Below are 12,578 nucleotides of genomic sequence, written 5' to 3' on the forward strand. Positions count from 1 at the left end.
TAAAAACAACAATTCATATAAAACAATCTACAAAACAACAGTTCATATAAAACAGGTACCATTACAAAATAAAATCACATTATATAAAATTTTAAGAATGTCCAAGATTAAAATCTTGGGGTAAGGAACAGACCCACCGGGGTGGGAGTTATAGTTCACCCTACATCCAGAGAGTATTCTGAACCCCACCAATGATGGACCTGGACCAAACTTGGCACACAGAACCCTGGTGACCAAATGAACATACTGGAGGTGTTTGGGGCGGGAGGATAATTAACCCAGTAGGCTGTTAGGAATTTGTGGGAGTTGTAGTCCAAAACTTCTGGAAGGATGGCTGAAGTTTGCCCAGGCCTGATTGATAGGAACTGTAGTCCCAGACCATTTCACTTAAACCCCACTGATTGGTTCAGAAACAGCCAGTTCACACAGGACACAACAAAAAACAAGTATCAGTAGTAGTTGTTTTTTTTTATTCGGACATTTCCAGTGATCGCTAAGATACAGCATTTATGAAGCATACGTTTACTAAGTACAATGTCAGACACAATGACAATTCTGAGCTCATGTCATTCGGGTACCGTTTTGGTTTTCCTCTAAGCACTGTGGCAAGATCAAGTGGAAGAAATCTACGGCCAAAGCCTTTCTTCCATAAAAGCAAATCAAAAGTTGAATTTTTCAAAGAATGTTAATGTGGTATAACATTGAGATGCGTCCAGTGTAAAAATGGAAATAAAAAGAGATATCTTCAGCTTCCAAATGCTGGTGGTTTTGAGAGATGAGAAAAAAAGGATGCCATATGGTTCTCCAACATGGGAATAGGTTCCACTGACATTGTTAGGGCTTTAAAATTGTGCACACAACTGCATATATGCTCCACTGAAACAAAAAAATCTTTATTTTCAAGTTCCACCCCAGGTTGGAAAGTTGAGAAGGATTTTGGTAAAATCTGAAGATGGGACGACATTTACAACATTGGCAAACTCAGTGTTCAAATAAAAATAAAAAGATCTGAAATCTTTTGAGGTAACATTTGTGCAATACTCTGTGGGTTTCTACGTTTCAAAAGCATCGTTTTCCCAGCACTGAATTCCATGTCAAATTAACAACTTTAACAACAAAGACGTTCCCACATTTTTTAAAAAAGAAAAAAACCTTGCTTTAAAGAAGTGGGAAAAGGTAAACCAGGGCCTTCAACCTGAAAACCTAAAATAGATGTTTTATTTATGTACCAACACTAAAGACTTCAACCTATGAAAAGTGCACGTAAATACTGTTTTTTTTAAGTACCTGATAAATTACAAAATACTAATTAAACTCAGAAACGACTTTCTTCGAAACAGGCGAAGCAGCATACAATCAAACATGGAAAGGGGTCGATGAATGACAACAAAACACGAAACTGAGAAACAGTTTCCTTTCGAGCAGCGTACGATTTTAACATGAGAGAAAAGTAATGTTAGTGCCTGGGTAATAATGCCTATTATCATCTACCACTCTTGTAAGTAAACAAGGTACAGTAAGGCTTCTTTACAGGTAAACAATATTTTTTAAAAAGATATATAAACATCAGGTTGTTGTGTGTTTTCCAGGCTGTATGGTTGTGTTCGGGAAGCATTATCTCTTGACGTTTAGCCCACATCTATGGCAGGCATCCTCAGAGGTGAGAACGGCGGTGGCACAATGGGTTAAACCCTTCCTCGCAACTTTTGATGGTGAAACATCTGGAGAGAATGCTTCTGGAACATGGCCATACAGCCCGGAAAACTCACAGCAACCCAGTGATTCTGGCTACGAAAGCCTTCAACAATATATAAATATCACTTCTGGAGAAGCTGAGTTTTAAAAGACAGTATCCAGTTGATTCAGAGGATCAATAGGAAGATGATGGAGACTATTTGTTTTTGCTTTAGTTAATTTTCAGAAGTGCTGCTGTTTTAAATCGGTTTTAGGAGAGCTCTGGGCAAAAGGAAAGGGCCTGAGGCTGTTAGGAATTGTGGGAGTTGAAGTCCAAAACATCTGGCGGGCCAAAGTCTGCCCATGCCTGGCCTAGGTAAACAAGAAAGAAACACACACGGGTCTCGTGTTCATGGTCTCCAGTTGGTGTAAATCATACTTCTCAAACTTTAACTGGATTCCTACTGTATCGTGCCAGAGCTCTCCTAAAACCGATTTAAAACAGCAGGAATGGTGGGAGTTGAAGTCCAAAACATCTGGCGGGCCGAAGTCCGCCCATACCTAACCTAGAACCCACATGGTGCAACTATAGAGTATCTTTTAAAAGTTAATCTGAAAGAAATGCATCTTGTTGGGAGTCAACATGGATAGCCAGATGTCAAATAAATATATTCAAGTATATACCTCTTCATTTAACATAAATCACGAAAGTAGTTTAGAGCAGGGCTTCTTAAACTGTGGGTTGCAACCCCAAATGCTCAGTGTTGGGTCCTGAAAAAGTTAGCAATGATAAAAGCTTTCTGAATGCCACCTAGCGGCTGTTTTAGGTATTTACACGAGTCTGTTGTGCAAAGAAAATGCTTCAGTTGTACTTCATTAAAAGGGGAATCGGGCTGTTTAGCAAGCCTTGCAAATGCTGATTTGTTGTCAGTAAATGTTTGATTTTTATACCCATTTTATATACCTGCATACCTAGGATCAAGTGAAAGTCTCTCAGGCCAAAATAGAAAAGTTTAAGAAGCCCTGGTTTAGAAGACAATGTTTGAGTCTAAGTAGTTAATGTTTCTTATAACAACTTCCAACTCTGCTGACAATAAAAACCCAGAACAAAATTAAAGAGAAGGAGGGAAGAGCCCAAATCAGCTCTTCAAAACAGTACTGATAAAACTGAAATTTACTTTATTAGCTTTTATCAGTGACCATATTATACTAGGTGCGTATCACTCTCCTATAAAACTCAAAATTAAAATACATTGGTCTTCCCAAATGACAGCATGGTTTTCAAGATATGCAGAGAAATGGAAATCAGTATCAGAACTTTTAATGATATGCCATTACAGCATCTAGATATGTTTTAAAATAAACATAATTATAATTTCTATAATACATTAAAATATTGCACATGGCAATTTCAAAATATGTAGTTTCTTCCTATGTATGTGATCAATTAAAAGAAAACTTGGGTCCATGAACGATTGAGAAGGCATGTCAGACATTTTGAAATATGGGCTTCTCACTGAAGCAAATCTGAACAAATATCTAAAATGTGGGAATTCCTTGCAAAAAATATTTCTTTAAACAAACACCCTTGTTCTTAAAAGTCTTCATTAAAATTTCCCAATAGCAGAATATTATTATTTTTTTAAAGTGCATCCAAATTAGGGGGTTGCTCTACCCTCTAATAATGAATGTGTAGCAGAGTGGAGATATGAGTTGAACGAATTCCTCCTTCAGCGAGGCCTTTGAGATTCCTCTGAAGTGTGAAATGGACCCAGCACAAAGCAATTCCAAAAAGAAAAATAATAATAATAATAAAACGCCGCAATTACAAAACTGACAAGTCAAAAATGATGATGAAAAATTAGAATACACAGAAATGATAAATAAATAGTAAAATACAATGCGATTGGGTTTTGTTCACTGAACAATCTTGAATACTTTAGTTAACTTACTCCGAACCATGATTATACAGCATCCAGTTGGTTATTTGTGCTTAGTTACCGTTTCCTATCACCAATGATGCTTCTTAACTCTTGCGTACATCTTGTTAAAAGACTGGACAATTAAAAGTTGTGTTTCATTTTGAAATCTTATATTTCTCTTGCCTAACAATTATTGTTGTACATTGAAAAGAACACGGTACACAGCAGCACTTTGATATGCTTTAAAAGGATACTAACTAATGAACAGCTACATCGTACCATAGAATAAGCCCAAAGACTTTTTTGATACTTCATCATTTATGCCACACTGACATAAATAAGAAAGCTGTTTGACAGATTATCTGCTCCTTGGTTGTGATGTATTATGGATGTCTACTGTGCAAGCCCTCCTTGAAATGACTGAAATTTCCCCAAGAGTAGGCCTACTCTTATGGAGCTCCTCATTTTAATAGGCCTTTGGATTGTGTCCTATGTTGCCAGTTTACAGTATACCTTCCAGTCTATAATATATAAAGATGATATCCCAAGATACTTACATTCTTCACTAATTTTACATTAATTCGTTACGCATCTTACATTACTTCCTATGTCCTTTTGGTTCCTTGCCTATTGGTGGAATACATATGATTTAATTACAGTGAAATGTGATATAAAGAGCTAAAATGTCCTCTCACACTTTTTTTTTTGCTTCTCTATGGAAAGGAGAATGAGAAATGCTTTATGGACTTGAGTGCACACATCACATTGGAAGCCTCTGGGTGCATCTTTCCCACCAAGGGTATATGCAGCAGGGATCTGCTAATGGCTTCTTTGAAGGGCCACTTCAAACATAATGGGTATATCTACAATGTTTTTGAAGCCCTCTTCCCCTATTTCCCTACCCCACCCCATCCTCATGGCTTTTCTGTGTTCATTTTCACGCTTAGAAAGTACAGGCGGCAAACTCATGATCGAGAGCTAAATGCATCTGTGATTCAGACACGAGTGATGAATCCTAGACCCAAACTTGCTGGGATCTGGATGGTTTCTAATGCAAGGGATGAGGGATTAAATGGGAAAGTAACGGGGAAAATATGCTTAGCATCCATCAGCAGTTGAGGAGAGTCTTTCCGGTCTCTCATACGCAGCTGCAAAGATAAAAATAAGCCTGTTAGTATTTTATATTTAAAGAGATTTATGCAATAGTTTTCCATCCATGGCTGTGAAATAATGTTACCTGTATCGTCCGGATGAAGGACACAGACACTCTTTCTTCAAACTCATTAACTGGAGTATACAAGTTCAAAACTTTAACAATCTGTAAAGGGAAACAAACCCACATTTTATTTCCTTGGTTGATTAATAGGCCCTTCCTATTTGCTCTAGAAATACCGTAAACAACATTTTTCTGATGTGATCTGCTTTGCTGATGCCATCTCCATGACCTCTTTCTTTCACTACTGGAATTTATAGTTCTGTGAGTGTTGCACAATTTATACAGTTAAAGTCAAATACATGTATTCAAGAGTCTATTACACCCACACCACGTCGGATTTTTTAAAAGTCTGCTTTTAATAAAATCAAAGGTAGGCAACTTTCAGGGGCCTAAGAACTACAAATACCGGTCTCAGAATTTCACAGTTCTGCCGCCTTTGACACATTTCATCATCACTGTTAAGTGGAACCTCAAAACACCCATAAACTGGATCAGGTTGTGAAGGAGAGCCTCTCTTAAAAGCTCCCGGTAACATAGCTTAGAATGTGCTAGGCATAACTATTTCACATTCCCTGCTAAGCCATATTAGTTTAGAAAGTCTTATCATAATTAGAATGTTATATTTGATCATTCTGATGCCTAAATGTAAAAAAAAAAATTATTGGGGGGGGGGGGGTGCTGTAGCCAGGAAAGGAGATTGGACTATCCCAATATGCCAGTTTTAAAAACAGAACTGAATACTGCTATCTTTTTTGTTAATGACATGATTCAAGAATATGTGCAAACTAGCACTTAGCTAAACCGTATGTATATGTTTTCAATCAAGGAAGTGTAGGTTACCTGTGCAGTAGTTAAGGCATTGCACATGCAGCAAATGGCCTCTGCATCTTCATCCGTCTTCTTTTTCACTTGCAACAACTGTGCTGCCTGGATAAGGGGCTCCAGAGTTTCCTTAGCACCACTATTCATCAGGTTTTTGTCCCGAAGCCATTCTTCAAGCTGACTTACATTGTACCTGTAGGTTTAATGTATTGAAATACATGTGCAGCTATTAGGCAGATTTATTTTCAGTTGTTCTGAATGGAAAACATTTTGCTAATGATTTCTTGCCCAATGATTCTCCTTGACAAAATCTTCTGTACATTATTTAGAAGCATTTTGTTTTTGCTGAGATAGCTGCTTAGTTCAGGGCAGCTGTAAAGTAATTATGCATAATGCCTTTACTTCAAGCACAAGAGGCATACCCCATAATCTATTGCACTTTGTTTTGGACTTTATTTGCCCTTTTGATATGTTTTTATCTTTTACCTATTAGACATCAAATGAGATCCTAACACCACCACTACTATCTTTTAAAATGTTATTGCCCAAATTACTCTGTTATATAAAGACAAAATAACTTACGTAACTATTATTGCCATACACTACACAGCAAGCTTATAAGGTAAGCATATAGTTTTCCCATCAATAAATCTTAGGTTAGAAAAGACATTCATACAGTGAAATGCGTTTTCTAATCAGCGTTTTCTAACTGCCTCCTCCACTTTCTCACCAATCGAGAAAACAAAAAATATGCTTGCTAAGGTAACCTAATAGCAATATCTGTCCACAAATTGCATTTTTATCTGATTACAAATCTTTTATGTGCTACTTTTACTCTCAGCAAATCAGCAATTGTCTACACAAGTCAGAGAACATCAGAACCATGAATGTCTTTTTCCCACTGCGCAAATGACCATATTTGGTAACCTAGGCAATATATTCAATTTCTGAAGATCTTACAGAAGAGAGAGACCGATAAGAGGAATGAAGGAGACTGAGTAATATGTGACTGTATGCACATGTTGTATGCAAACTTGTTTTTGCCCATTTATATAGAGAATCTCCAAATATTGCCAAATATGTAAGCTGTCCAAACCAGGGCTGGCGCCACCATTTCCCATTCACATAGGTTTCAAAGCCTCCTTGTACTATTTAATCTCAATTTTTGAGAACCAGAAGTGGCCCATGTACATAATGCAGTTGCACACTCTACCTTAAAATAATAATCAAATTCAGACTGAAACACTGACAAAGATTGCCGCACCTTATCTGCATCCCTTTACTCCAGGAGCACATGTCTTTTCGCAGGAGGAGGTTGTTGAGGGTCACAGCCCCAATGATGTAAAACATCTGCTTGACCACCTGTTTGATCAGTTCTGGATCCATCCCATGTTGACACATGATGGAGTGGAAAGTGTTCTGTTGCCGAATGATAGAGTCTAGTGTGTATGTCCCTTCATCAGCAATACTGGAGGTTCTCTTTCGGAGGCCGGTTGGTTTTACGCCCGAGACCCCTTGGATAGTTTCGTGTTCCAACATCCCTGAAACTGAGTAACATCACCATAAATTTAGTTAAGAAAACTAACCTGAGATGCCAATGAATTAATTTTAGCTAATTTTTAAAAAAGAAAATTCCCTTACCAATCATTGGCTGAAGAATATTCTCCAACACTCTTACAAGCTGCTGATAAATCTGAATGGCCAAATCACTCAGCACTTGCCTGTATTCGGCAAGGTCAAAATTGTGGAGGCAGTGTTCATTTTGACGAGGCGTGTTGTGCTTCATAAACCCCTAAATTTGTAGAAGATAAACAGTAGTCATGTATTTCCATTATCTCATCAAAACAAACTCATACAATGGACAATATGTTTTTAAGAATTGTAAATCACCTTTCAAAATTCTACTGAGATTAACACCCTGTTGGTTATCCAGCATACACAAACTGCTAAATTAAAGAAAGGGGCAACTCTGATTCTAGGAAATGCTCTTTGGGCAGCTTACAAACCAAAGTTGTGTTTTCATCTTAAGGGGATAGATATAGTGCAGGGCAGGAAAACAAATATCTTGAAGACTGGGTGCCAACCCCATCTTAAATTCAATTTTCTCCTGCTTTGCAAGTCCAGCCCACTTTATCTAAAGTTCCAACCATTTCTTTCTGATGGACACCTTCCCTTCAAACCCTGGCAAAGATAAAGAGAAAAGTTATGGACTAAGACAACAAAACTTGCCTCTTCGCCACTGTACTGCTTCAAACAGTGCAAAAATCGGCACGTGTTAGACAGCCAGAAGGAAACCGCTTCAAAGTCATCACCTCTTTTCTGAAAGCAAATATATCAAACACAATGCATATTAAAAAACAAATTGAAGAAAACCTGTTAAAATCATTGCATTTACTTTGCTATAATACAATTTTTATCTTGGTTTTAATTCCAGTCTACTTTACACAGTTTTAAACCCAATGTATGCTGTATTGCGATTTTTTTAATATCCAGTTCTAAATATGCTTGTAGGGCTGTAGAACACTCACACACAATAGCTAGTACACCAATTTTTGTTGTGTTGTTTTTGCCTTTGTTATTTCCAACTTATGGTAACAATTTTTTTTTTCATGTCCGGACTGACTTGAGTCACTTCTGGTGTGAGAAAATTGGCCATCTGCTAGGACATTGCCCAGGGGACACCCGGATGTTTTGATGTTTTTACCATCCTTGTGGGAGGCTTCTCTCATGTCCCCGCATGGAGCTGGAGCTGAAAGAGGGAACTCATCCGCGCTCTCCCCGGGTGGGATTCGAACCTGGCAGCCTTCAGGTCAGCATCCCAAGCTTCAAGTCACAAGGCTTTAAACTACTAAGCCACCGCGGGCTCCATGGTAACCATAAGGGGACCCTATCATGAGGTTTTCTTGGCAAGCATTTGTCTAATGTACATGTCACACTTTACGACAAAAGCTACTTTTATTTATGTTCTATTTTTATATTATAACTAAAAACAAACTAACCTTCAAAATTTTCTTGATGCCATTAATCGTGGAAGTCAGCAAGGACCTCACTTTTTGATCATCATTAACATAGTCTGCATGGCGGACGCACATGAACAAAATATAAGCAGGCAATCCTGGGATGAGATTGACTGCAACACCACGTGGTTTCAGTTCTAAAGAAGATAAAAGTAAGCAGAGAGGAATTCACACAAAACTCACTACATGGCCTGATAACACTTCAGCTCTCCAATTAGCAGGCATTGTTTTCATCAATGAAACATTAACAATATGTGTTCCATTTCAATATTATGTTTTCTCCTGCAAAAGATGAATAAGGGGATGTGACATGGAGCTGCTACCAAGAATTCAGACCATATCAAGTTGTCGTCTTTCCTCTGGCCTTAGACAAATTGGGCATAACTGGAACAGTAAAAATGTGATTGCAAATAATCTCATATAATGCATTTTGTACATAGAAAACATTCTCACCTAAAATAAGGTTCTTGATGAGTTTGGGTTCATCCTCTCTCTTATACTCCAACATTCCCTGGAAGTCTTTTTCTTTCCTTGGAATATTCACAGGATGGATCGGCTCGTCGATTATTTGTCCAGGCGAAATGTTCTCCATCTGACCCACTGAATCAAGAGAGGACATACACTGAGAATTTTGGCCAAGAGGGAATTGGCCATAGGGAATTGTGACATTTTCTTAATTGGTTTTAGCCTAATGTTTGCCATTTGGGTTTGAGACACTTCCATATACGTGTTCATAAATGGATCATCAAAACGTGTGCTTTAGACTTCCAGATTTTAGTAAAGCTGGGCTATTTTGATAACTGTATTCAGATAGACTAGAAACACTCTCGAACTTCGTAATCAAACAGATAGACAAATAAACAGACAGATGCTGAATTATCTGTTGATTTAATGGAAAGTAGCTGAACATCAATATGTAAGTGTTATAATATTTTTAAAATTAAGCTTTAATTAGAAGGGGACAACAAAAAAGATGGGTTATAATATTATTCCAAGACGATTTGCTAGTTTCCTGCCAATATCACAAATCCTCTCCCTTGTACTATATCATGTAGTGATTTTTCCTCCTTCCCTCACTGGCCTCCATGAAAAGGAAATGCACTACACCAGAAAAGAAAATTCATTAGCAGACCTACGGCAAGCCTATTTCCCTTCAACACAGAGACACACAAAAGACATGAAGTACACATTTATTCCTCACTATGGAGTGAAAAGTGGAAACCCTTGGGAAATCAAACAGCTGCCTTCATGTCATATATGCAGTTAGTATTTATTCTTACACCAGACACTGATGCATTTTTTCTTATTTGCTCCTTTAAAGGAGTTATTACTTGTGTTTTAACAATTAGATGTCATAATTTTGCTCATTCAAGCACTCAATGTGCTTCTATGAGAGGAGGCCCTGTTGAAATCAGTGAGGCAGCCAAAGAACAAGAGGTCTAGGAGAGTCATAGAAGCACAATAAACAAACAAGATTGAGCTGTAGATCTTGCAGGAAATCTAGAAATAAGGATTTGCTTTTCCAAAGCAGTCTAAAGCAATGCTCTCAGTAAGTTGACAAAATGCAAAATGTGGTATGCTGAACAACTAGAAACTTACCTTATCTCTTGATCCTGTGTCTCTCCAGAGTACTTAATCTACCTGCACACCCACCAGAAATGCTGGTAGCACCACTCAACAGAACATCAGATAAACCAGAGGACAGCTTATACTATCCAGCTGTCTATGCACAAAATAATATTCTGTTACCTGCATTACCTTGCGAAATACGGGAATAAAGAAACTGAAATGGACTGATCTTTGCCTATACTTCAGAGCTATATTCAGTGTGGCAAAGGGGAAGACAACACTTAGTCCTTTGCAGCCACTCCCTACAACTGTGGAACCAAGTAAAAGGTCTCAATGTAATCTTCAGGTAAGCAGCTATTTCCCCGCCTCTTAAGGTGTCCCTCTGGCACCCAATGCTTACTGGACACAGAAACAAAACTGCAATTTCTGTGTGTAATCTACCTGAAAGCGTAAAGTTCAAGAAAGAGCAGGACAGTACAGTTATGAAGGAAGCAGGGAGTGGTCTTTCCCATGATCATTTTAATAAGGATTGAAGCCTTCACTGTAGAGTAAATATTTTATCTGGCAAATAATTGTCTCACTGGAGAGCATCTAGGAAGATTAACAAGATGGGAAGTCACTACTTCTTTGTGTTTTGGCATTTATCAGGCAGTGCTTTGTTCAGAAAGAGGCCCACGACTGTGCTACAAAAGTGCATTATTTTTGATACAGTATATATAACTTTTTAGTAAATGTGTACCCACAAACTTATTTAGAAAACTAGCACCTGTACAAAATTTCAATCCGCTTCTTTACTTTGGAAGCAGTTTGATATCCATTTCTGTTAAGCATGTATTCTTACAATGTTCTCTGTATAGTCTCATAATGTGGCTCTGTCTTGTCTTGTATGACCATGAGTGAGTTGAGAGAATCCTTAAGCAAAAAGCTTACTGTTATGAACTCTTTTGGCACACATCCTAATGTGTTTTAAAAAAAAAAAAGAGATGGGTATTCTTATTGATTAGCTATCTTTGTACAACTATTACCTGCTCAGAGCATAAAAGCCAACACTGGTAAACAAGGAATAGTATGAACTTCTATTCTCTCTCAGCCATAGTTTTCATGTACTGACAGAAGGGTGTGGATTATTCCGCTTCCAGTATAATCCACACCCTTCTGTCAATACATGAAAATTACTATTTCAGACTATTTCCATAGGCACATACACTGAAGTTTAATTGTTCTCCATGCATTATATCCAGCCATTAACAGCTGAAGACTCATTGCCTTGGAAATGTGCATGGATCAAAAGACCTCAACTCTTATTATGACAGGTGAGAAGTAAAACCATCCTTGATCGCAAACAACATACCTTCAAGTTCGTCAATCTTTTTAGCAAAGACTTTGAGTTGCTTTTTCAGTTTGCGAACAGTCTTGTCCTGTTTTTCAAGCTGTTCCATCAAATCCTATACAAAAACAAGTCAAGAGAGAGAAGGACTAAACATTTAAAAATGGGAGACATGCAACAGGCACAAAACAACAGTAGTGCTGTTAGTGGTAAAGGGATGAACACAGCTGAAAAGGGATGCTGCCATCTAGCAGAAGTTTGCAAGCTTGCACATTGCCTGGGTTGTAAGCAAGATGTTATTGTAAAGTATGTTGAAATATATGCAGCAAGGCCGGCAGATCTCTCCTGTAGGCACATCTTAAGGATGTCGATACATCCATAACTGACTTTCTGGTAGTTTTTCCTCACAAGCCTAGGAGATTCTACATTCACTAACAACACTGCTAAACATGAAGAAAACAGTAGACAAAAGAGACAAGTCTGTGACTGGCTCCAACTTTGAGCAGAATCACAGAAGCAAAATAACATCTAACAGGCCCAATATTATTTGAGTACAGGTAATAGTTGAACGACTGAAGTCAATATATTTAAAATATTGTTCTAGCATTTCCCGTTGATTTGCTTCCCTCTTTATCACAAAATTTTCTGGTGCCAGTTTTAATGTTTCCAATGGTGCATGTAATGCATGGCTGAATGATGTGTGGCCCTCCAAATAGCTATGTAATCAATGATGATGATTGATAAGAATATAGAGAAACAATATATGGTATATTTGCTCTGTAATGCCCTTGATTTAACCTGGAAGCATGTAGAATTATCTGCAACTTTTCAAAATCTGAACCAACCACTAAGAGAGCCTGCATTAGTCACGCTGCAACATTCATATTAGTAACAAATTGTGTACTGAGGGAAACAAACGTGCCGACACAACTGACACACAACAAACAGCTCTGGGGAAAGGAGTGATGTTAAGAAGATCTCCAAAAATAGATTTCCTTCAATAGTGGACAAGGCAGCCAGCTCTTCAGTTA

At 37.8% G+C, this 12,578-nt stretch overlaps 1 protein-coding gene across 5 annotated transcripts in view; it reads right to left on the reverse strand.

Moving 5' to 3' along the window:
- Positions 1-453: 453 nt before the first annotated feature.
- Positions 454-12,578, reverse strand: part of myo5a (myosin VA) — an 85,809-nt gene continuing 73,684 nt past the window's right edge. For all 5 annotated transcript variants that reach the window (XM_062963464.1, XM_062963469.1, XM_062963468.1 and 2 more), the window contains 9 exons: positions 11,572-11,665; positions 9,105-9,251; positions 8,634-8,788; positions 7,864-7,953; positions 7,276-7,426; positions 6,899-7,181; positions 5,653-5,827; positions 4,834-4,914; positions 454-4,744 (listed from right to left, as the gene is read on the reverse strand). In XM_062963464.1, coding sequence (XP_062819534.1) covers positions 4,592-4,744; positions 4,834-4,914; positions 5,653-5,827; positions 6,899-7,181; positions 7,276-7,426; positions 7,864-7,953; positions 8,634-8,788; positions 9,105-9,251; positions 11,572-11,665 — 1,329 coding nt within the window. In that variant the 3' untranslated portion in view covers positions 454-4,591. The remainder of the gene's footprint in view (positions 4,745-4,833; positions 4,915-5,652; positions 5,828-6,898; positions 7,182-7,275; positions 7,427-7,863; positions 7,954-8,633; positions 8,789-9,104; positions 9,252-11,571; positions 11,666-12,578) is intronic.

Source organism: Anolis carolinensis, unplaced genomic scaffold (assembly GCF_035594765.1).
Source record: "Anolis carolinensis isolate JA03-04 unplaced genomic scaffold, rAnoCar3.1.pri scaffold_11, whole genome shotgun sequence".
NCBI classification, from domain to species: Eukaryota; Metazoa; Chordata; class Lepidosauria; order Squamata; family Dactyloidae; genus Anolis; species Anolis carolinensis.